The 23086-nt window shown below is 47.4% G+C and overlaps 1 protein-coding gene and 3 non-coding genes across 6 annotated transcripts in view; 2 read left to right on the top strand and 2 right to left on the bottom strand.

Moving 5' to 3' along the window:
- Positions 1 to 3024, top strand: part of LOC148663039 (guanylate-binding protein 5-like) — a 30662-nt gene extending 27638 nt beyond the window's left edge. For all 3 annotated transcript variants that reach the window (XM_088631336.1, XM_088631338.1, XM_088631337.1), the window contains exon 9: positions 1157 to 3024. In XM_088631336.1, the coding sequence (XP_088487462.1) occupies positions 1157 to 1912 (756 nt within the window). In that variant the 3' untranslated portion in view covers positions 1913 to 3024. The remainder of the gene's footprint in view (positions 1 to 1156) is intronic.
- A 7636-nt stretch (positions 3025 to 10660) lies between these two features.
- Positions 10661 to 10732, bottom strand: trnah-gug (transfer RNA histidin (anticodon GUG)). Its single transcript has one exon. It is a non-coding gene; the product is annotated as a tRNA-His (tRNA).
- Positions 10733 to 11426: 694 nt separating this feature from the next.
- On the top strand, positions 11427 to 11499 carry trnav-cac (transfer RNA valine (anticodon CAC)). The gene has a single exon. It is a non-coding gene; the product is annotated as a tRNA-Val (tRNA).
- A 616-nt stretch (positions 11500 to 12115) lies between these two features.
- Positions 12116 to 12187, bottom strand: trnad-guc (transfer RNA aspartic acid (anticodon GUC)). Its single transcript has one exon. It is a non-coding gene; the product is annotated as a tRNA-Asp (tRNA).
- Between the last annotated feature and the right edge of the window lie 10899 nt (positions 12188 to 23086).

Raw genomic sequence — 23086 nt, 5'->3', positions numbered from 1 at the left:
CTGTATATAAATCACAACGTCTTTCACTAGTACAAACTTATGTGCAAAAATTGCTTCGGAAAATAAGATGCACAACATAAAGCATTGGAGAAATGCAAGAACACATTAAGAAACAGTCTCATGACTTGAATGATCTCCTAATTTTGCAGTGCAGTGTTTTGTCACTGTCACTTATTAAGTAGACCACAGATTTTGCTTTTAATTATCTTGCAGTCTGTGGGAGAAATTGTTTTGAAATTGGAATTTACATGAGCTAGAGTTTACAGTTTTTCAGGGTTGAACCTAATTTACTCTCCAACTTTTTTGGAAAAAAGCTAAATATTTTAGAGGCCACAGCACACCATATTTATATATTAGTGTAATAAAAAAATGTATATGCTTTTGTATAATATGGTTTAGTCATAATAGATATAATAGGTCATGATTTTAAACATTTAACTCACAAAGTAAAACAAATATCTGAATTTCACATTAATTAATCTGTGGAAAGATGTCAATACTTTTCTGAGGATGAATTAACAGACATAAACTGTTACACTAAGGAGAAATCAGCTGAATGGATCTACTATCACTATCTTACCATCATCACGGATTCACTGAATAATACTTTAGGTTCTTTGTCATTTTTTCCAAAACTGTAATTTATGATGTTTTAAATGAACACAACAGATCTGGTAATTGCATCTTAACGTAAAACATTTGAAAACACATAAAACTAAATCAGTATAAATATTTTATTTTTTTATTATGATAGCAGTTGGTACACTATCAAAAAACTAAATAAACTGCATTTACCTTTTTAATCACAAATTGGAAAAAAAAATTAAACCTGAAGGCACATGAAATCTGGTAGATATGTTCTGGATGTGGGTAAATAACGCAATGAGAAACCTAAATATAGTCTGATCAAGAACCATTGATCACAGGACCATTTTCAGGGTCCTGTTTTGTGTGTCGAAGTACATGAGATATCAAAATGGTACGAATAAGATACAATGTTTTATTATGTAGTAATATTCTGTAAATGTATACTAATTGTATAATATATAATATCTAAAATAATTCTGATTCTTCTAGAGGTTGTATACAACTGTGTTCCTTTATGTTTAGTACAATGCATTGTTTTTTTTTTTCTAATTTCTGTGTCTTTCAACAGAAATTCACATATTACACAGTCCTTCTGTACCACAAAAAGAAGATAGAAATTGACAACTTTGTGGGATCTATGAAAACCCTGGCAGAGGGCATTGAAAAAACCCACAAGGGCACTGCAGTAGGCAGCATTGTGGGAGCTGGTGTTGGAATTGCAGGATCAGCTGCTACTATTGGTGGGATACTACTTGCTCCTTTTACTGCTGGTGCCTCTTTAGCACTTACAGTTGGAGGGGTTGTTGCAGGAGTAAGCGGTGGTGCCACTGTCCTAACCTCAGATATCACTAAGTACTTTGTTACCAAGAACAAGACAGATGATGCTAAAAAAATTCAGGAAGAAATACAGAAACACATGAGGGAGCTCCAAAACATAATTGAATATGTTGGCCAAATGATGAAAGTATTTAGAGAAGATCATGCTTCTTACATTGAAAATATGGCAAATAATATGCTGTGCCAGTGCTTCCAGGCTGTGAACTTACTTGGGCCTTTAGATGACATTATAGCTGCGGGGGCCAGCGTTGCAGGCCGCGTTGTCAGAGTGGCTGGTGGAATTCTTGCCGCAGCCACCATGATTTTTGATATAATAATCATTAAAAATAAAGCAAAGGAATTCAAAGATGGTTCTGAAATTGCTAAACAAATAAATCATTTGATAACAGATGTTGAAAAGGATCTCAATCGAATTGATGAGCACATACAAAAGTTTCAAAAACTAACTAGTACAATTTGCTGTGATAATTTTGAAGATCTTGCTTGACCTATCAAAAACAATGATTAAAAGAAATTACAAAAGGAGTAAGAGATCAACCGCACAAATTAAGAAAAAAAAACACAAATCGAAAAGTACAGGAAATAATGCAGTAGAACTTCAAAATACTGTAGTATCCACAGCATTCGTCCACCCAAATTCCATGTAGAAGTAAAACAATCTTAAAGCATATTTGGTTCACAGTAAGATTCAGTTTCTAAAAGACACTTTGTCATGAAAGATGTCAATATCCACCAATGCAAATACGTTAATCGATGCACAGCACTCATCATGTTCTATTCACTGAACCTTTATGAATACTGTAAATAAATGAGTTAGTTATTGCATTGAATGTATCAAATGCTACTAAATTGGAAAACAACACAATGCATTCAATTCAATGACTGTAAAATAAATGCAAATCATTCAAATTAATACTACAGCATTTCCAGAAATTTCAAAAGTGATAATCAGACAAGCGAAGACATCAAAAGAAGAGACACGGTGTACGATACAAATGCTACAAAAGAAAGAAATGAGACTCTGGAAACTGTGTGAATGGATAATCTATTGTGAATCATGATGACACCATGCACTGAACCTTTAAACAACACTGCACTGTAGTCAGAAGGCTGCCTACACATCTGAAAGAGGACTTGCTATTACACAAAAAATTGAAGTCATTTAAGTCTGATAAAATCTTAATACAAATTGAAATTAATATTTAATATTCTCCTCTGTAATGACATTCAGAAATACTTCAGTCATGTATTTTGGATACATACTACCTGAACACAAGTTTAAAATTGTGTATTGAATATTGTTCCATTTCTGTTTAACCTAATTCAGATGTCTGTGAATAGAACATGCTTTATTTTGTAGCTTAGACAGATCGCTGTGACTGAATGTATACTGTTTTCCTCTGTAACATGTTTAATGTGTTTTTTAATAAGATATAAATGTGGGAGGTGGGAATGTAAACCAAGATACCCAGCCATGTTGTTAAAGTGGATTCATTGGCTATTTTCAGGAAACAGCTGGATGGAATCCTCAGATTATCTGTTTTTGATTATTGTTTGATGTTGTTAAATAAAGAACTATCTTTGAAATTAATAACAAAAGTATATGTGCTTTTTGCTGAATAGTTAATTCACTCGTACAACATTAAATACAGTGCTCAAGCTGATTTTGACATTTCATCAAATACAACTAGAATGGGGTTTTGTTTATTATTTTAATTATAATTTTGCCATTGAGACATATTTTAAAAAAGGCATCTTCCTCTCTTACTGTCTCTTCTTGTAAAAAAAAAACACTTTCTCCTATATAATAACTTCCATTTTGTCTCAATCTTATTCTAGTGTATTTCAAATCACCTTTTATAGATTTATAGAAATGTACTCATTTTTCATCAACAGAGGATACCCCAGCAGTGTGATTGACAGGGCCCTTGCCCGAGCCAAAAACACCCCCCGGACCATCAACCCGATCAGGAACTCCCGCCATAACAACCGCATTCCTTTGCTGCTTCCTTACCACCCTAACACACTTCCTATCCCCAGGACCATTAACCAGAACTTTTCCATCCTACAGGATGATCCCTCCATTGGGGCCCTCTTTTCTGATCGCCCTATCATCTCATATCGCCGACCACCTAATCTGCGTAACCTCCTTGTTCACAGCTCCCTTGACCGCCCTCAGCAACCATCCACACCAGGCACTTTCCCTTGCAAAAGAGCTCGCTGTATCACCTGCAAGTACACAGCCACCACCACACTCATTCAAGGCCCCTCAGGACAATTCCGGATCACCCAGACAGCATCTTGTACCTCCAGCAACCTTATTTACTGTATCTCTTGCAGTAAATGCCCAGCCATCTACATTGGAGAAACAGGAAGGAGACTTGGAGACCGCTTCAGAGAACACGTCAGGGCTGTGAAGATTATGGATCTCTCCAAGCCCATTGTTTCTCATTTCACCTCTGACGGCCACGACCACACTAATCTCTCCGTCTGTGTTCTCAAAGACGGTTTTCCGAACTCATACATCAGAAAGACCACTGAAACTAAAATTATTCTGCAGTTAGGATCACACATTCTCCCTTCCCTTAACGACAGATTACTGTTCTTTTAAATTTTCTCCATTCATTGGAAGTTTCATTTCACACCTCTCTGCACCCATTCTGACTTCACACCTCTTGATTGGCCTCTCTTTCTGTCCCCTGCTCCCGCCTCTCACTCCTCATCCCTCCCAGCCTTTGTTCTCCTGCTACTGTACCTTTGCCTACTGCCCTGTCTCTCTCACGCCTGAAGAAGGCTCCACGGCCGAAACGCTGTGTTCTATTTCTTCTTTTTTTCAGCATGGAATAAACCTATTACTTGTTCCTTGTCTGTTTAAGGTTCTGTAGCATTCCAGTTTATGTTGTGTTTGTGTGTGTCCCAGTGTGTGAGATATTGCTGTTTGATCTGTGCTGTGATGTGGTTGAGTCTGGGTTGTGGTGCTCTACCTCTCCCTCTCTGTGGGGCCAGCAGGGGGTGCTCACCCTTTGGTCTGTGTGGGTCCTAATGCACCAGTATAGTGACGGGGGACACAATCTGGCCCACCAGCGACGAGCAGGTTACCAGATCTAGACAACAGGGGCAACTCTTAGTCGTATGAGCTTAGTCACACATCGCAGCGATTAAAAAAACAAAATAAACGTATTATGTCTGTTACTAACGACTTTTTTTTCCTACATTGAAAGTCTCTTTCCCGGGTGATTTTCTAGCGTGACTGGGGCTCTTCATTTCTCCTCGGTGTCTCATCGCGGGCGGATTTGAAACAGACCACAGAACCTGCCACTGCAGTGCTCTTGGTTAGGGGCTCTCATCCTGCATCACCTATCTTCCACAGGAAATTCAAGAAGGAGAAAATCCAAAACACAACACAGGCGTCGGCATGCATGGGCTACAAAAGGAACAAGTAAAATGTTTCTTCCGGGCTGAAAAGAGAAGGAAGGAAAACACACCGTTGCGGCGCTACGACACGAAGACGCCGAGCCAGTTGAGCACAGCAAACCCAAACTGTTCTCACAAGTTGCTTGTACTTCAGGCGAAATAAAAGCTGCTGAGCTAAATCAGGAAAGAGGTAACTATTAGGACTGCTCACTGTTCCTCAGGCTGGGACAGGAGATCACACACTGTGTTATTATTACTGAGAGACAGGCTCACTTTCTGTTCCCCAGACTGGAACAGGAGATCACACACTGTATTATTATTATTGAGAGACAGGCTCACTGTGTCTTCGTTTGGGCTCGGACAGTAGATCACACACTGTATTATTATTACTGAGAGAGAGGCTCACTGTCTGTTCCTCAGGCTGGGATAGGAGATCACACACTGTATTATTATTATTGAGAGTCTGGCTCACTGTTCCCGAGGCTGGGACAGGAAATCCCACACTGTATCATTATTATTTAGAGACAGACTCACTGTCTTTTCCTCAGTCTGGGACAGGTGGTCACACACTATATTATTGAGAGACAGGCTCACTGTCTGTACCTCAGGCTGGGACAGTAGATCACACTGTATCATTATTATTAATATTATTGAGAGTCTGGCTCACTGTTCCCCAGGCTGGGACAGGAGATCCCACACTGTATTATTATTATTGAGAGTCTGGCTCACTGTTCCCGAGGCTGGGACAGGAGATCCCACACTGTATCATTATTATTTAGAGACAGACTCACTGTCTTTTCCTCAGTCTGGGACAGGAGGTCACACACTGTATTATACTTATTGAGAGACAGACTCACTGTCTTTTTCTCAGTCTGGGACAGGTGGTCACACACTATATTATTATTGAGAGACAGGCTCACTGTCTGTACCTCAGGCTGGGACAGTAGATCACACTGTATTACTATTATTAATATTATTGAGAGCCTGGCTCACTGTTCCTCAGGCTGGGACAGGAGATCCCACACTATTATTATTATTGAGAGACAGGCTTACTCTCTGTTCCTCAAGCTGAGACAGGACATCACATACTGTATTATTATTATTTAGAGACAGGCTCACTGTCTGTTCCTCAGAGTTGGACAGGAGATCCCACACTCAATTATTCTTATAGAGAGACAGGCTCACTGTATGTTTCCCAGGCTGGGTCAGGAGCTCACACAGTATTCTTATTATTGAGAGACAGTCTCACTGCCTGTTCCCCAGGCTGGGACAGGAGATAACACTGTATTATTATTGAGAGACAAACTCACTGTCTGTTCCTCAGGCTGGGACAGTAGATCACACTGTATTATTATTATTGAGAGTCTGGCTCACTGTTCCCCAGGCTGGGACAGGAGATCCCACACTGTATTATTATTATTTAGAGACAGACTCACTGTCTTTTCCTCAGTCTGGGACAGGTGGTCACACACTGTATTATTATTGAGACAGGCTCACTGTCTGTTCCTCAGGCTGGGACAGTAGATCACATTGTATTATTATTATTAATATTATTGAGAGTCTGGCACACTGTTCCCCAGGCTGGGACAGGAGATCCCACACTGTATTATTATTATTTTGAGACAGGCTCACTGTTTGTTCCTCAGGCTGGGACAGGAGATCACACACTGTATTATTATTATTGAGAGAGAGGCTCACTGTCTGTTCCTCAGACTGGGACAGGAGATCAGACACTGTATTATTATTGAGAGACAGACTCACTGTATGTTCCACAGGCTGGGACAGGAAATCACACTGTATTATTATTATTGAGAGACAGACTCACTGTCTTTTCCTCAGTCTAGGACAGTTGGTCACATACTGTATTATTATTATTGAGAGACAGGCTCACTGTTCCTCATGCTGGGACAGTAGATCACACTGTATTATTATTATTATTATTATTATTATTATTATTATTATTATTATTATTATTATTATTATTATTATTATTATTATTACTCAGAGTCTGGCTCTCTGTTCCACAGGCTGAGACAGGACATCACATATTGTATTATTATTATAGATTGACAGGCTCACTGTCCCTCAGGCTGGGACAGGAGATAACACACTGTATTATTATTATTGAGAGACGGGGTCACTGTCTGTTCCTCTGGCTGGGACACAGGATCACACACTGTATTATTATTGAGAGACAGGCTCACTCTCTGTTCCTCAAACTGGGACAGGAGATCACAAACTGTATTATTATTATTGACAGATAGGCTCACTGTGTCTTCGCTTGGGCTTGAACAGGAGAGCACACACTGGATTATTATTATTATTGAGAGAAAGGCTCACTGTCTGTTCCTCAGGCTGGGACAGGAGGACATACACTATATTATTATTATAGAGAGACAGGCTCACTGTATGTTCCCCAGGCTGGGACAGGAGATCACATTGTATTATTATTATTGAGAGAAAGTCTCACTGTCTGTTCCTCAGGCTGGAGCAGGAGATCACACACGGTATTATTATTACTGAGAGACAGGCTCACTGTCTGTTCCTAAGAGTTGGACATGAGATCCCACACTGAATTATTATCATAGAGAGACAGACTCACTGTATGTTCCCCAGGCTGGGTCAGGAGATCACACTGTATTATTATTATTGAGAGACAGTCTCACTGTCTGTTCCTCAGGCTGGAGCAGGAGATCACATACTGTATTATGATTATTGATTGACAGGCACACTGTTCCTCAGGCTGGGACAGGAGATCGCACCCTGTATTATTATTATTGACAGATAGGCACACTGTGTCGTCGTTTGGGCTGGGACAGGAGATCACACACTGTATTATTATTATTGAGAGACAGGCTCTCTGTCTGTTCCTCAGGCTGGGACAAGAGATCACACACTGTATTATTATTATTGTGAGACAGGCTCACGGTCTTTTACCCAGGCTGGGAGAGGAGATCCAACACTGTTGTATTATTATTGAGACACAGGCTCACTGTCTGTTCCTCAGGCTGGAACAGTAGATCACAGTATATTAGTATTATTATTGAGAGTCTGGCTCACTGTTCCCCAGGCTGGGACAGGAGATCCCACACTTTATTATTATTATTATTGAGAGACAGGCTCACTGTTTGTTCCTCAGGCTGGGACAGGACATCACACTGTATTATTATTATTATTGAGAGACAAGCTCACTGTTCCTCAGGCTGGGACAGGACATCACACTGTATTATTATTATTGACAGATAAACTCACTGTTCCTCAGGCTGGGACAGGAGATCACACTGTATTATTATTATTGAGAGACAAGCTCACTGTTCCTCAGGCTGGGACAGGACATCACACTGTATTATTATTATTGACAGATAAACTCACTGTTCCTCAGGCTGGGACAGGAGATCACACGGTGTAATATTATTATTAGTGAGAGACAGGCTCACTGTTCCTCAGGCTAGGACAGGAGATCACACTGTATTATTATTATTATTGAGAGTCTGGCTCACTGTTCCCCAAGCTGGGACAGGAGGTCACACACTGTATTATTATTATTGAGAGACAGGTTCACTGTCTGTTCCTCAGGCTGGGACAGTAGATCACACTGTATTATAATTATTGAGAGTCTGACTCACTGTTTCCCAGGCTGGGACAGGAGATGACACACTGTATTATTATTATTGAGAGACAGGCTCACTGTCTGTTCCTCAGGCTGGGACAGGAGATCACATAGTTTATTCATATTATTGTTGAGAGACATGTTCACTGTCTGTTCCTCAGGCTGGGACAGTAGATCACACTGTATTATAATTATTGAGAGTCTGACTCACCTGTATCCCAGGCTCGGACAGGAGATCACACATTGTATTATTATAATTGAGTATCTGGCTCACTGTTCCCCAGGCTGTGACAGGAGGTCACACACTGTATTATTATTATTGAGAGACAGGCTCGCTGTCTGTTCCTCAGGCTAGTACAGGAGATCACGCACTGTATTATTATTATTGAGATAAAGGCTCACTGTCTGTTCCTCAGGCTGGGACAGTAGATCACACTACTTTATTATTATTTAGAGTCTGGCTCACTGTTCCCCAGGCTGGGACAGGAAATCACAAACTGTATTATTATTATTATTATTATTATTGAGAGACAAGCTCACTGTTCCTCAGGCTGGGATAGGACATCACACTGTATTATTATTATTGACAGATAAACTCACTGTTCCTCAGGCTGGGACAGTAGATCACACTGTATTATAATTATTGAGAGTCTGACTCACTGTATCCCAGGCTGGGACAGGAGATCACACACTGTATTATTATTATTGAGAGTCTGGCTCACTGTTCCTCAGGCTAGTACAGGAGATCATGCACTGTATTATTAATATTGAGATACTGGCTCACTGTGTGTTCCTCAGGCTGGGACAGTAGATCACACTGTATTATAATTATTGAGAGTCTGACTCACTTTTTCCCAGGCTGGGACAGGAGATCACACACTGTATTATTATTATTGAGTATCTGGCTCACTGTTCCTCAGGCTGGGGCAGGAGATCACACACTGTTGTAGTGTGCTCTCACGAGGCACCAGTTCTGTAGGGGTTAGGGCATTTACTGGGACAATTATTTTTGTGGCAGTAAATCACAAAATTGATTCTTTTAATGGTCTTAGAATACAACCATGCGATATAACTCAAACAACGCACACAGGTACTAATACACGAGGAAACATTTATTAATATATAGAATATGCGTGTAAACCTAACAGATCTTATCGTAAGGGTGATCAGAATACAAAAGATATAAATTCATTCAGTTACAAAGAGTAACACATATCAAGAGGACATAAGTTTCGTATATCATTCATTTAGACCGTTTCGTAATTGAACTTGTTTACAACTTCTACATTAGATACTCAAAACAAGTACATAACACTTAGGAATTAAATTGATATCAACTGGTTGGGAGCAGTAACGCAATGAGGTTGAATACTCACTGCCGGTGGACTTGTGTTCTCACCGTTTCCGTAGTTGGGAGAGCGTTAGACTGAAGATCTAAAGATCCCGGGTTTCGGCATTTTGTTTCATCGCGCCCTTTGTTCCTCTCTCCAGCGCCCCCTGCCTAAAGTGACGCGTCCCTTTCTCAGCCCGAAACGCAAGCGAGACACCAGCAGCGGTCCCTGCAGGTTTCCGTAGTGTAGTGGTTTTCACGTTCGCTTCCCAGGCGAAAGATCCCCGGTTTGAAACCAGAGGGAAACAGCCTCTTTTTGCACGCTCCTGTACTTCACAGAGGTCTTGAGCGACCGGTCATTTGTTCCCAATGTATTTCCGGTGCCTTCGTGCACTCTTGTACCAAACGCACGTTCCTTCTGTACGCGGAGCCGATCATTTGCAATTGAGCTGTGCAGACAGACCAGGATGAGCTCTGTCGGCTCAAAAGCAGCGCAGGACCTGCAAGAACAACAGAAAGATTAGCATCCAGCGGGGGCCTCTTAGTGAGCCCAAGAGCTCATCAAGAATCGGCTCCAGCAACAGGGCTGGGCGCATTGTTCCATTCTCCGCCCACTCTCGGTGTAAACAAGTCCCTCCTGGTCTCTGCTTGAAATGCACTTTCCTGCGTTTGCTTTGGTGTAACTGGCTTTCCCCGCATGGGCGAATGTGAAGAAGATCCTTAGTAAGTCATTGAAGAAAACCGAGAAGAGGTCGGAGTGGCCTCTGTCGTTCATGAACGATCAGTCAGGCAGTACTCCTCTGTAAAGCGCCGTTCGTTCACATCGATTGGCTTTTTTTTGCCTTCATTCGTGCGAGTAGTAAAAGCAGACGCCCCTATTCTGCCGTGACCCGGATTCGAACCGGGGTTGTTGCGGCCACAACGCAAAGTACTGACCACTATACGATCACAGCGAGTTACCGAGACACACGCGGCAGGGCGGAAAGGACTGTGCTCTCTTCGTGTGACATAATTCGGAAAAGTCCTGACGTTGCATTTCAACTGAGCCCCAGTATACATCGACCCTTCGACACTCTGAGTGACAACTCTCTTGCGTGTTTTCTCATATTTATGTAGTTTGCTTGCATGATGCCGGGAACAGCATGGTTGTTCGCTGCCATATAGTCTAGCGGTTAGGGTTCCTGGTTTTCACCCAGGCGGTTCGACTCGGTTTTGCCTCCTGCTTTCCAAAAGATCAGCACCGTGTACGAAAGAGCCGCATTAAAACTACTCGAACGTGCAAAACGTGCGAGAAGAGGGGGCGCTTGTTTCCAACGGAAACTTCTCGCGTGTGAGACGAGCTGATCATCGCTGTGGGAGGGTTACTCTGGTAGACAGGGCTGACCTTCGGCAATAGGATTTATAGTCTCCAAGATGATATTTGCACTTTCTGGAGAGGCGATTTTCTCCACTTCAGTAGCCCGATTTCGTCGATTGCGTGGAGAGGGCTGTAGAATGTGGCGCCGCCTTTCCTGCTCCGTCCATGACAGGCGTGCTGGTCTCTGGAGAGAGAGCACGGTCCATCAGCGCACTCCAATAAAGGCACTGGAAGCAGCTGAATCGCATTGGCGAAGCTCAGCGCTGGGCCGCTGGGCACGTCTTACCACCGTTTCCGTAGTGTAGTGGTTATCACGTTCGCCTCACACGCGAAAGGTCCCCGGTTCGAAACCGGGCGGAAACAGACAACTTTTGTCGCCAGGCACAAAAGGGGATTGGGGATTCGCCTAGCGCTGTGATCGAACAGACCCACTCACCTCTTAGTGTGGCGGGATCTGCACAGTGCATGTCACAGCGCATCCTGCTTTCACTTCAAGGCGCGTCCTGATGCACCCCAGTCTCCCGCGTGACAGGTGGGGACAGGTGACAGGTCCTATACTAACGAGGAAGACATCGCTCTCTCCGACCCCCGGCATCGTGTCCCGACCCACCGTGCTGGAAGCCGACGCGTGCTGTGATTCCTTTACGGAGCAGAAATGACAACCGAGGAGCCGAGAGATCATTTCAGCATTTCGCGTCTGAACGGAAAACACAAACGACCAACTCGGAATGACTTGCCTTTGACGCTTCTCAAAGCGTTCTTTGTGCATCGAACAGACCCACTCACCTCTTAGTGTGGCGGGATCTGCACAGTGCATGTCGCAGCGCTTCCTGCTTTCACTTCAATGTGCTTCCTGATGTCGAGTCAACTGCCGTGCGGAGGCTCTGAAAGCGAGAGCAATGAAAAGGTGCACGACGCTGTGAAAGAAAACAGAGAAGTGAAAGGCAGTCATTTCTCTAAGGAGGTGAAAGAAAAGCTACTCCCCGTCGGGGAATCGAACCCCGGTCTCCCGCGTGACAGGCGGGGATACTTGCCACTATACTAACGAGGAAGACATCGCTCTCTCCAACCCCCGGCATCGTGTCCCGACCCAGCATGCTGGAAGCCGACGCGTGCTGTGATCCCTTTACGGAGCAGAAATGACAACCGAGGAGCCGAGAGATCATTTCAGCATGTCGCGTCTGAACGGAAAACACAAACGACCAACTCGGAATGACTTGCCTTTGACGCTTTTCAAAGCGTTCTTTGTGCACGACGACTGCGCCGCTTACCAGATACAAATGGGTTGTACAACTTTGAACTAGCAAATGGAAGAGGGCTGAAGTAAGAGACAAGATGTAAGAAGGGTTAACTTAAGTCAGTTCTGCCTGAAAATTAGACTTCTAAGCAACAGGGGTTAATGGCAGGAAAGGGGGTTAACTGATAAGGATTCCAGATGCGAGGGGGCATAATCTTAAGCTGACCATTTGGCCAGGGTCTCTTAACTGGCCAAATACCATGACCCCCCCTTACCATAACACCGAATGACGTCTGAAGCAGGAAGGAAGGACTATGTAACCTAAATGTTTGTACCGGCACATCGAACAATACTTCGGTTTTGTTGTTTCTTGCGGGAAACAAGACTTCGGCTTTATTGTTCCTTGCATGCAATACACTCATCTGTTTTACTTCATCTCGGGATCCAGAACCTTATTCTTTCTGTTACAACAAATTTGGCTTAGTCGGCGGATGCTCCAGAAGGTGCAGAACTTCCCATCGGTAGGAGAGACGGTCAGCGCTCACATTACTAAGAGGTAAGGACTCCTCTTTTTTTAAAAAAAAAGTCCCGACTCTCTCTGATCGATTGGGAAATCTCTGCTCCCTGCGAGAATCGCCTGAGATGACGGAGTAAACGTGAGTTCCTGAATTCCTCTGGCCCGGGGAAGACACCGGTGTATGTAATGGGTGGTTTGCTGTAAGCCCAGAATTTGGTCTGGCAGGCGGTCCGCGGTATTGTGTACAGGCGTTCGAAGCTGGTGTAGGCGTCCCACACTGACAGATTGAAGAAACTGAGTCTCTTTAGTCTGAAGGGAGTGTCTCACACTGACAGGCCGGAGGAACTGAGTCTCTTTAGTCTGAAGGGGGTGTCTCACACTGACAGATTGAAGAAACTGAGTCTCTTTAGTCTGAAGGGGGTGTCTCACACTGACAGATTGAAGAAACTGAGTCTCTTTAGTCTGAAGGGAGTGAACCCAGGTGCCCTGTGCTGAGCCAGGATCAGGGTGGAGTGGCGATTGCCATGATCCGGCGAGCACAAAGCTTCATCAGCTGCCCTTTGCCACAGGAGGTAAGAGGATGTCCAGTGATGACGTGCTTCCCTGTCCGTCGTGGCAGTGAACAGGTCCTGGTTACAGGATCTCTAAAAAAGGAAATAAAGACTGAAATCAGATCCGACCCACCATGCTGCCACGGCGACGGTGCACTGCCCAGTGAAAGTGGCAGCCTGTCCCTGGACTGTGGGTGGAAACTGGAGCACCTGGAGGAAACCCCCACAGACCAGGGAGAGAACATGCAAACTCCACACAGACAGCACCCACACCCCAGGTCCAGCACTGTGAAGCATGCCCGACGATGCGGAAGGGCTTTTACAAATGAGTGTGTAACTCACACTGGTGCCCAGGATGGCCTGCTACCGGAACGCAACCTAATTTTCTTAATGCAGTTTTTTCGAAGCGGTTCGCAGGAGCTGGAGGTGAGGACTGAGCTGGGGTCCAGTGTGCGAGAGTGACTGCTGATGTCGCGTGTGTGTGTGTGTGTGTGTGTGTGTGTGTGTGTGTGTGTGTGTGTGTGTGTGTCTGGATCGCTGTGAGCACCGTCAGGTTTGTGTATTTGTTTAAACAAGAGGACGTGTCTGTGCGGGTCTGACTCTGTGTGAGGGTGCAGCTCTAACTGTGCGCGCGGGCGTGTCTATCTCTCTACACTGCATGAGGGGCTAAATCTGCCTCCGAGAACCCGACTTTTCAGAAGAAAAATCTATGAAAAGGCACGGCCTGGCCCTCTTCTCTTGCTCCCGACGTACAACACACTGGGGGATGAAGCTGGTGTCTTCAGCTGTAACCCTAGCTATTTATGCAAACAGCTCTTTTATGAAAAGCAGCTCTAGGCCTAGACAAGAGGAACAGATTAAACAAATCTTGGATTTATGGCTTATTCAAAGCAGACTGAGTGCGGCTATACTGTATGTAGGAGCCAGAGATGAAGAATGAGCTATTTAAGGAAATCAGGAGTGTGAGAGAGGGACTGTGTGCTTTTCCTCCCAAAAGAGAAGGCTTGTGGTTCTTTATGCTTTTCTGCACAGGCTGCCAACGTTTGGGTTCTTGGTTTGAATGCTCGAGTTGTCAGGCTGGCGTTTTTTGTTCCTGTTGGAGCCCATAATTGTGAACAAGGCGCTTGAGGACGTCTCTGTGCGGGTGTGCGTTTGTAATGACGTGTGTGTGCCTCTCTGTTTCAGTATAAAAAATGCATTTAAGACATTCAGCCTTTTCATGTTCCTAATATTCTTTCTTTCTCGACAATAATAACTAAGGTGGCTGCTGGAAGAGGTGTTAATGGGGCCAGCAGGGGGTGCTCACCTTGCGGTCTGTGTGGGTCCTAATGCCCCAGTCTAGTGATGGGGACACTGGACTGTAAACTGGCGCCGTCCTTCGGATGAGACGTAAAACCGAGGTCCTGACTCTCTGTGGTCATTAAAAATCCCAGGGTGTTTCTCGAAAAGAGTAGGGGTTTTACCCCAATGTCCTGGCCAAATTTCCCATTGACCCTTACCAATCATGGCCTCCTAATAACCCCCATTTATGAATTGGCTTCATTACTCTGCTCTCCTCCCCACTGAGAGCTGGTGTGTGGGGAGCGTTCTGGTGCACTATGGCTGCCGTCGCATCATCCAGGTGGATGCTGCACATTGGTGGTGGTGGAGGGGAGTCCCCATGTCCTGCAAAGCGCTTTGAGTGGAGTGTCCAGAAAAGCACTATATAAGTGTAAGCAATTATTATTCATTATAATGTAATAAGTCCATTATTTCTCACCCCTCCATTGCAAGGCATACACAACACAAACACCAGGAACAATTATCTCAGAGCCAGTTAACCTCCCAGAAGAAATAAAAGGTGTTAAAAGTAAGTATCTCCTTTAGGTGAGGACAGACTGGGTCAAACAAAAACAACATTTGAAGTGAATTGCAAATGTATTGAGTTGTGATGCAACTGTAACTTGAACCTAACATGACTGGGGCGTGCATTTTTTAAATTGCATTTTCAGAGCTGAAATACAAAATGAAGCTGATCGCAGTCCAAACTCAAGGTATTATTGTAAAACTAAATATTCAACATGTTTCTACCTGTCCCTTTTCAGCTCACGCAGAAGTCCATAGCCTGCAACCTGGTGCCTCTCTGTCTCTCTCCCTCCACACTGCTGGTCCAGTGGAGGTGCTGTTTGATCCTGCAGGATCTGTCCAGTCTCGTATAGTCTTACTGAGCAGCGCAGGGCTCCCTGGCCCCAGGTACGAACAGTGAGTGTCAGTGCAGAACAGCTCTCTGACACTCCGCTCCCTCACTCCAGCTGATCAGGGCAACTACACAGTGAGGGACCTTAAGGGAAGCAGTATCAGCAATGTGATCGTCACTGTGGGTGGTAAGCAGGTCTACAGTAGGGTCACTAGAGGGCTCTATATTCTTGACAGAGTGTGTTCTTCTATCATCCTCTGTCCTGATTGTCTTTCAGCTCACAGAGACACTGTCACCCTGCAGCCTGAAGCCTCTCTGTCTGTCCCTCCGTTCACTGGAGAGCCAGTGGAGGTGCTGTTTGATCCTGCAGGAGGTGGAAACTGGACCTCAGTGTGTTCTGTCCAGAACAGCACAGCCAGCTGTGTCCCCCAGTACAGTTTTTTTCTATTTTTGATGATTAGCCATATGTTGATTACAATATTGTACATAATGTATAATTTGAACTCGATATTTTTCAGGAGTGAATGATTGTAAATTTTCAGAATAAATTTCGAAACCAAATTATTGTCCCTCAATCTCTGTCTCTCTCACCCTGCTGTCTGTCTGTCCCTGCCTCTCTGTCTCTCTCTTTCAGCCCCGTCTGTCAGTCTGTCTGTCCCTCGATCTCTGTCTCTCTCTCTCTCCTTCCTCTCTCCCTCTCGGTTTGTTTGTCCCTCAATCTCAATCTTTCTCTTTGCCAGCTGTCTTTCTGTGCCTTCATCTTTGTCTCTCTCTCTCCTTCCTTTCTGTCTGTCACTCTGTCTGTCCTGCGTTGTCCCAGCTGGGCCTGTCTCCCCGGCTCTCTGCCTTCAGCTCTGTTCGCCGATGTCCCACCAGCCCGTCTCTCTCTCAGCCTGTCTCTTGACTTGCAGGAGGAAGAGGAGGTGGAGACAGCTCCTCCGGCAGGAGAGAGGAAGGAGGTCAGTGCTGGTCCCACCCTGCCTCCTGTCCTGTCTGTGGTGGAGTTTGCCGTCTTGTCTGTCCCTGGGTCTCAGTGTCTCTCTCTCTTTCAGCCCTGTCTGTCAGTGTCTCTCTCCTCCTCTCTGTCCTCAGTGTGTCTCTCTCCTCCTCCTCTCTGTCCTGTGGTGTCCAGTCAGTGTGTCTCTCTCCTCCTCCTCTCTGTCCTGTGGTGTCCAGGCAGTGTGTCTCTCTACTCCTCCTCCTCTCTGTCCTGTGGTGTCCAGTGGGTCAGTATTAGTGGGCTACACCCAGGCTCACTCACCCCGAGTGTGATCTCAGCAGAGTCTCTGTGCTCTTGGGACACTTGACTCACCTGTCTCTCTCTTCCTCTCCCTGTGCTGTCCCTCTCCTGCCCCCTCTCTCCCTCCTCGGACTCCAGCTGGAGGAGGTCCTGCCCCCTCTCTCTCTCAGTGCAGTGTTCATGTACTGGAGTGTCCAGTCAGTGTATCTGTATGAACCCCTCTCTCTCAGTGCAGTGTTCATGTACTGTTCATGTACTGGAGTGTCCAGTCAGTGTGTCTGTATGAACCCCTCTCTCTCAGTGCAGTGTTCATGTACTGGAGTGTCCAGTCAGTGTGTCTGTGTGAACCCCTCTCTCTCTCTCTCAGTGCAGTGTTCATGTACTGGAGTGTCCAGTCAGTGTGTCTGTATGAACCCCTCTCTCTCTAAGTGCAGTGTTCATGTACTGGAGTGTCCAGTTGTGTGTCTGTATGAACCCGTCTCTCTCTCAGTGCAGTGTTCATGTCCTGGAGTGTCCAGTCCGACTCTTAACGTGACTCTCCTGTCTCTGCTTCAGAAGCGCTGGTGCGTCTTTTTAAACTCCCTGAGCTGCGTGTCGGTGGAGACAGGTGATCAGGACGAGCCGATGGAGGCGGTGGAGACCGTGGGTCAGGAGAGGAAGAGCGAGGGAGAGGAGGAGCAGGCTGCCGGGAAGGACAAGAAGAAGAAGAGGAGGTGCAGGTGAGCAGACAGGGGGGCGCCGCCCGGTCGTGTCTGTGATTCAAGGAAGAGTCTCCTCTTGCTGTTTGATGTCATGGTGACGTCTGTGTCTGTGTCCCTCACACCTGCAATAACAATATTCTTTCCAGGTTCCCTTCCTGGTTCTGTGCCTGCTAAGATCTGGACTGGACTCGACTGGACTGGACTGGACCGGAGCTGAGGGACACCGGACGACTGGACTGGAGCCTAGGGACACCAGGCTGGACTGGACCGGAGCTGAGAGACACCAGACTGTGCTGGACCGAAGCTGAGGGACCCCAGACTGTGCTGGACCGAAGCTGAGGGACCTCAGACTGTGCTGGACCGAAGCTGAGGGACCCCATTCTGTGCTGGACTGAAGCTGAGGGACCCCAGACTGTGCTGGACTGAAGCTGAGGGACCCCAGACTGGACTGGACCGGAGCTGAGGGGCCCCAGACTGGACTGGACCAAAGCTGAGGGACCCCAGTCTGTGCTGGACCGAAGCTGAGGGACCCCAGTCTGGACTGCACTGGAGCTGAGGGACACCAGACTGGACTGGAGCTGAGGGGCCCCAGACTGGACTGGACTGGAGCTGAGGGACACCAGACTGGACTGGACTGAAGCTGAGGGGCCCCATACTGGACTGAAGCTGAGGGGCCCCAGACTGGACTGGACTGAAGCTGAGGGACCCCAGTCTGGACTGATGCTGAGGGACCCCAGACCCCAGTCTGGACTGAAGCTGAGGGGCCCCAGACCGGACTGGACTGAAACTGAGGGACCCCAGACCCCAGTCTGGACTGATGCTGAGGGACCCCAGACTGGACTGTGGAAAACTTTCACATTATCTCCACCTGAGTCCTCAGACCGTCTGCATGACCTTGTATTATTAAGTATTATTTTAAGGTCCTGTGATGATCGGAAGATGGGGGGGGGTCACTAAATAAACCCTTGACATTAATCTGTATTGTAATTTTTGTTCTTTTGTTAAACATCAATAAAAATTTTTTTAAAAAAATCTGTTTAGCTTTTGGTTTTTCCCTCCCCCCCCACCGAAACGAACGAACAGAGTTCCTTCTCTTTCATCCCGGAGAGTTTGTGGTTGATGGATTGAGGCCGAGAGCCCTCGTCGTCGGCGTGCCACCAGTTGGCGGGGATATAGCAGGGGGGGCATCGTGTCCAATACTCCTTGAAACGAGACAGATTTCAAGCCACCTCCGTCTGAAGAGAAGGAAGTCGACCACGAAGTCCAGGGTGTCCTAGGAAGCTCTTTAGCCATCGTTTGCCCAGCAGCCATCTCACCCTGCAGCTCCCAGCTGGCAGCCCCCTCCCCACTGGAGCCCAGCAGGTGGGAGCCTGGTCAGTACCTGGAGGGGAGACTCCTGGGAAAAACTGAGGTTGCTGCTGGGAGAGGTGTTAGTAGGGCCAGCAGGGGGCGCTCACCCTGCGGTCTGTGTGGGTCCTGATGCCCCAGTATAGTGAGGGGGGACACTGGACTGTAAACAGGCGCTGTCCTTCGGATGAGACGTCAAACCGAGGTCCTGACTCTCTGTGCTCATTTACAATCCCGGGGTGTCTCTGGAGAAGAGTAGGGGTGTTACCCCAGTGTCCTGGCCTGATTCCCCCCATGGTCTTGACCCATCATGGCCTCCTTATCACCCCCCCTCTCTGAACTGGCTCCATCCCTCTGCTCTCCTCCCCACTGAGAGCTGCTGTGTGCTGAGCGGACTGGAGCATCATCCAGGTGGGGGCTGCACACTGGGGGGGCTGGAGGGGATCCCCCTGACCTGGGAAGAGCTCTGAGTGGAGGGTCCAGACTTATTAATTATTATTATTATTCGTGCTGCACTGGGCTTCAGTACTGGTAGTGAGAGGGGGACTCTGTGATCAGGACAGATACTTATGACTGTATAATAATACACGATAGAAATGGAACACAGGGTAGCGCTGTAGTCTCTTCGAAACGTTTTGAACTGTCAGAAGAAGTTTTCACAACCCGGACTCGTGAAGGTACAGGTCTTCTCCCATCGTCCAGAGCAAGGTGTATCGTGTCCTGGTGATTTTAATGTCGCGTTTCTGCTTTATTAGAGAGAGGCACTGAACTTTGGGGAACGTGACATCCACCCAGTATTACTAGTAGGTTGATAAATATAAATGTTTTTTTTCCCCCCGTATTATACCTTGCGAAATATAATATGTGTGTGTGTCCTGTGATGGACTGGTGTCCTGTCCAGGGTGTGTGAGTGTGTGTGTCTGTGTGTCCTGTGATGGACAGATGGTACCCAGCCTGGACACCCATGAGACACTGGCTGTGATGGACTGGTATCCTGTGAAGGAGTGGTGTCCTGTCCAGGGTGTGTGTGTGTCCTGTGATGGACTGGTGGATCACAATATTAATTATCCTCCTTGATTCCCTCCTTCATCGCCAGAGTGAAAGCGGGACACGGCAGTAAAAGCTCAGCCCTGCGGGTGGTGGTCCTCTCGGCCACACGGGGGCGCTGTGGCTCCACGGGGGGGGGTTATGTTCAAGTCTCGCTGGGAATCGCACCGACGCGGTGGAGTTCGTGAACGTCCCAGACACCAAGAAAACGAGAGAGAGAAAAAAGGTCGTTTTCGGGGTTCAAGAAGCAACCCCGAGATTCAGGGAGTTTCCCCGCTGAGCTTACTCTGCCGAAAACACGCAGGTTTTATTTTTATCCCGTGTCCCCCCTCACACAGGCCGTTCCTGTAGCGTGAAGTTGTGTTTTTTTGCGCAGCGGTCGGTGAGGGGCGAAATTTTATTTATTTTTTTCCCACGGTCTGAAACAGAAACAACCGGGTGGTGTTGTAGAGAGGTCGACGTGCCTGGTTTTCCTCGTTTGCGAAGCCCGTTTTTGGGGGGGGGGGGGTCGTGAGGTCCCACGCAGCGCTCGGAAAAGAAAATGGCGTTTCTTTTCCCCGCAGGACGGGGGGGGGGACCTGTGTTTTTTGGACGTGGCGTGGCCCGAAATTTACGCCCTTGGGCGCTAGAGGGGGGTGGAGGTTGGTCTTTCTTTGATTTGGGGGTCGGGGGGGGGGGGTGCTAATTTCACTGAACCAAACCCCACGGAAACCCGTGTTGGACGTGGGGGTGCTGAATGCGCCCTCGACGTGATTTTGTCTTTAAATTCAAGTGCAGCTTTTGTAACCCTTTGGCCGGAAACACCTGGACCCGTTTCCCCTGCCTGTCCGAGGTGGCGACTACCGGGGTCGTACAGGGACACCCGGCTGGCCGCCGAGAGTTGGAAAAATAAAATGTCCACCCAAAAAAAAACAGCAACCGTGAAAAATGTCGGCCATTTTTGTTTCGTGGCCGAGCCGTGAGCGCGTTTGGGGCGACGTCACGGAGGCGTCACAATGAGCCGCCTGACGTCACAGAGCGGCGGATTCTAGCGGGGGGGGGCGGCGCCGGAGCCCCGTGAGCTCAGAGGAGTGAAGAGAGAAGAGGAGGAAAGCGCTATATAGTCCTTTCTAAACACGTGTTTCTTCCAATAAAGTTACTTCGACTTAGATCGTTAGTTTCAGCTTCAGAATCGCTCTTCAGAATCCCCGTGAAATCGGTAAGTCAGTCAAAAGCGCCGCTGGCGAGAAATAACAAAATAAGTGGAGAAATAAGTTGTTTTTTTTTACCGTTACTCAACTCTTATGGGTGTGATCGTGCTGTAAAAAGATATTGAGAGGAGGTGCACCTCTACACAGAGAGTGGTGGGGGTGGGGAACAAGCTGCCCAGCCCTGTGGTTGAAGCCGATACCCTGGCTTCTCTCCAGACAGAGCTGGGTGAGCTCCTCCAGTCAGGACAGGAGGCTCTTCTGTACACAGAGGGTGGCGGGGGTGTGGAACAAAGCTGATACCCTGGCTTCTCTCCATACACAGCTGGGTGAGCTCCTCCAGTCAGGACAGGAGGCTCTTCTGTACACCGAGGGTGGTAGGGGTGTGGAACAAAGCTGATACCCTGGCTTCTCTCCATACACAGCTGGGTGAGCTCCTCCAGTCAGGACAGGAGGCTCTTCTGTACACAGAGGGGGGCGGGGGTGGGGAACAAGCCGCCCAGCTGTGTGGTTCCGCCCCCTCCCCTCCCCTCTGTGACTCTGCTTGTCTCGGCAGGACGATGGACCGACAGAGATGCCGCACGGCCGTGCGCGGTCGCAGCAGGACCCGGGCCCGGCGAGGCGTCGTAAGTCCACCCCTCCCGCCCGCCGTCCAGCGTCCAGCGTCCAGCCCTCCTCCGACTGGCCTCTCCGCCCCCAGCAGCGCTCGCTGTATTATAATAATAATAATAATAAACTTCACTGATAGAGCACCTTTCACACACATAGCAGCGCAAAGCGCTTGACAGACCAGGTCTCACGGTAACACCTCCAGACGAGGAGAGACACTTCCAGTGGTGATCTTGACTGAGGACACGCCTCGGCTCAAGAGACAGGGTCGCGGGTCCGAGGAAAACCAAGCTGCAGGTCCATTATGGCCTTCTGAGAGCACAGATTGCCTCTGAACGTCCCAGACTCTTCCTGGACACACTGTAGAGACTCACCTGTCCAGACTCTTACTGGACACACTGTACACACTCACCTGTCCACACTCTCACTGGACACACTGTACACACTCACCTGTCCACACTTTCACTGGACACACTGTACACACTCACCTGTCCAGACTCTCACTGGACAGACTGTAGAGACTCACCTGTCCAGACTCTTTCTGGACACACTGGACACACTCACCTGTCCAGACTCTCACTGGACACACTGTACACACTCACCTGTCCACACTCTTACTGGACACACTGTACACACTCACCTGTCCACACTCTCACTGGACACACTGTACACACTCACCTGTCCAGACTCTCACTGGACACACTGTACACACTCACCTGTCTACACTCTCACTGGACAGACTGTAGAGACTCACCTGTCCAGACTCTCACTGGACACACTGTACACACTCACCTGTCCACACTCTCACTGGACACACTGTAGAGACTGCCCAAGGCCTGGGCTGGGCTATGTGGTCAGAGCTGTCTCGGAGATGGGCTTTTTGGCGTCTTCACAGGTCACACCGGTCAGGCCGAACCCGGACTGGCAGCGGGAGAGGTCCCGGCCCAAATCCCGGTGCTTTTCCGTAAGTCTGACCCGGTCGCCTTCCGCGAGACTGGACCGGCCGCCCTGTGGTGGGCCCGGTGCCCCACATCTACCCTACAGCTCCCCACACTGACCCCTAAACTCCCGATACCCTACAGCTCCCCACACTGACCCCTAAACTCCCGATACCCTACAGCTCCCCACACTGACCCCTAAACTCCCGATACCCTACAGCTCCCCACTCTGACCCCTAAACTCCCGATACCCTACAGCTCCCCACACTGACCCCTAAACTCCCGATACCCTACAGCTCCCCACACTGACCCCTAAACTCCCGATACCCTACAGCTCCCCACACTGACCCCTAAACTCCCGATACCCTACAGCTCCCCACTCTGACCCCCACAGTCCTGA

Source organism: Lepisosteus platostomus, chromosome 5 (genome assembly GCF_059453375.1).
Source record: "Lepisosteus platostomus isolate fLepPlt1 chromosome 5, fLepPlt1.hap1, whole genome shotgun sequence".
Taxonomy (NCBI): domain Eukaryota; kingdom Metazoa; phylum Chordata; class Actinopteri; order Semionotiformes; family Lepisosteidae; genus Lepisosteus; species Lepisosteus platostomus.
This window is presented reverse-complemented; position numbering and strand designations above follow the sequence as displayed.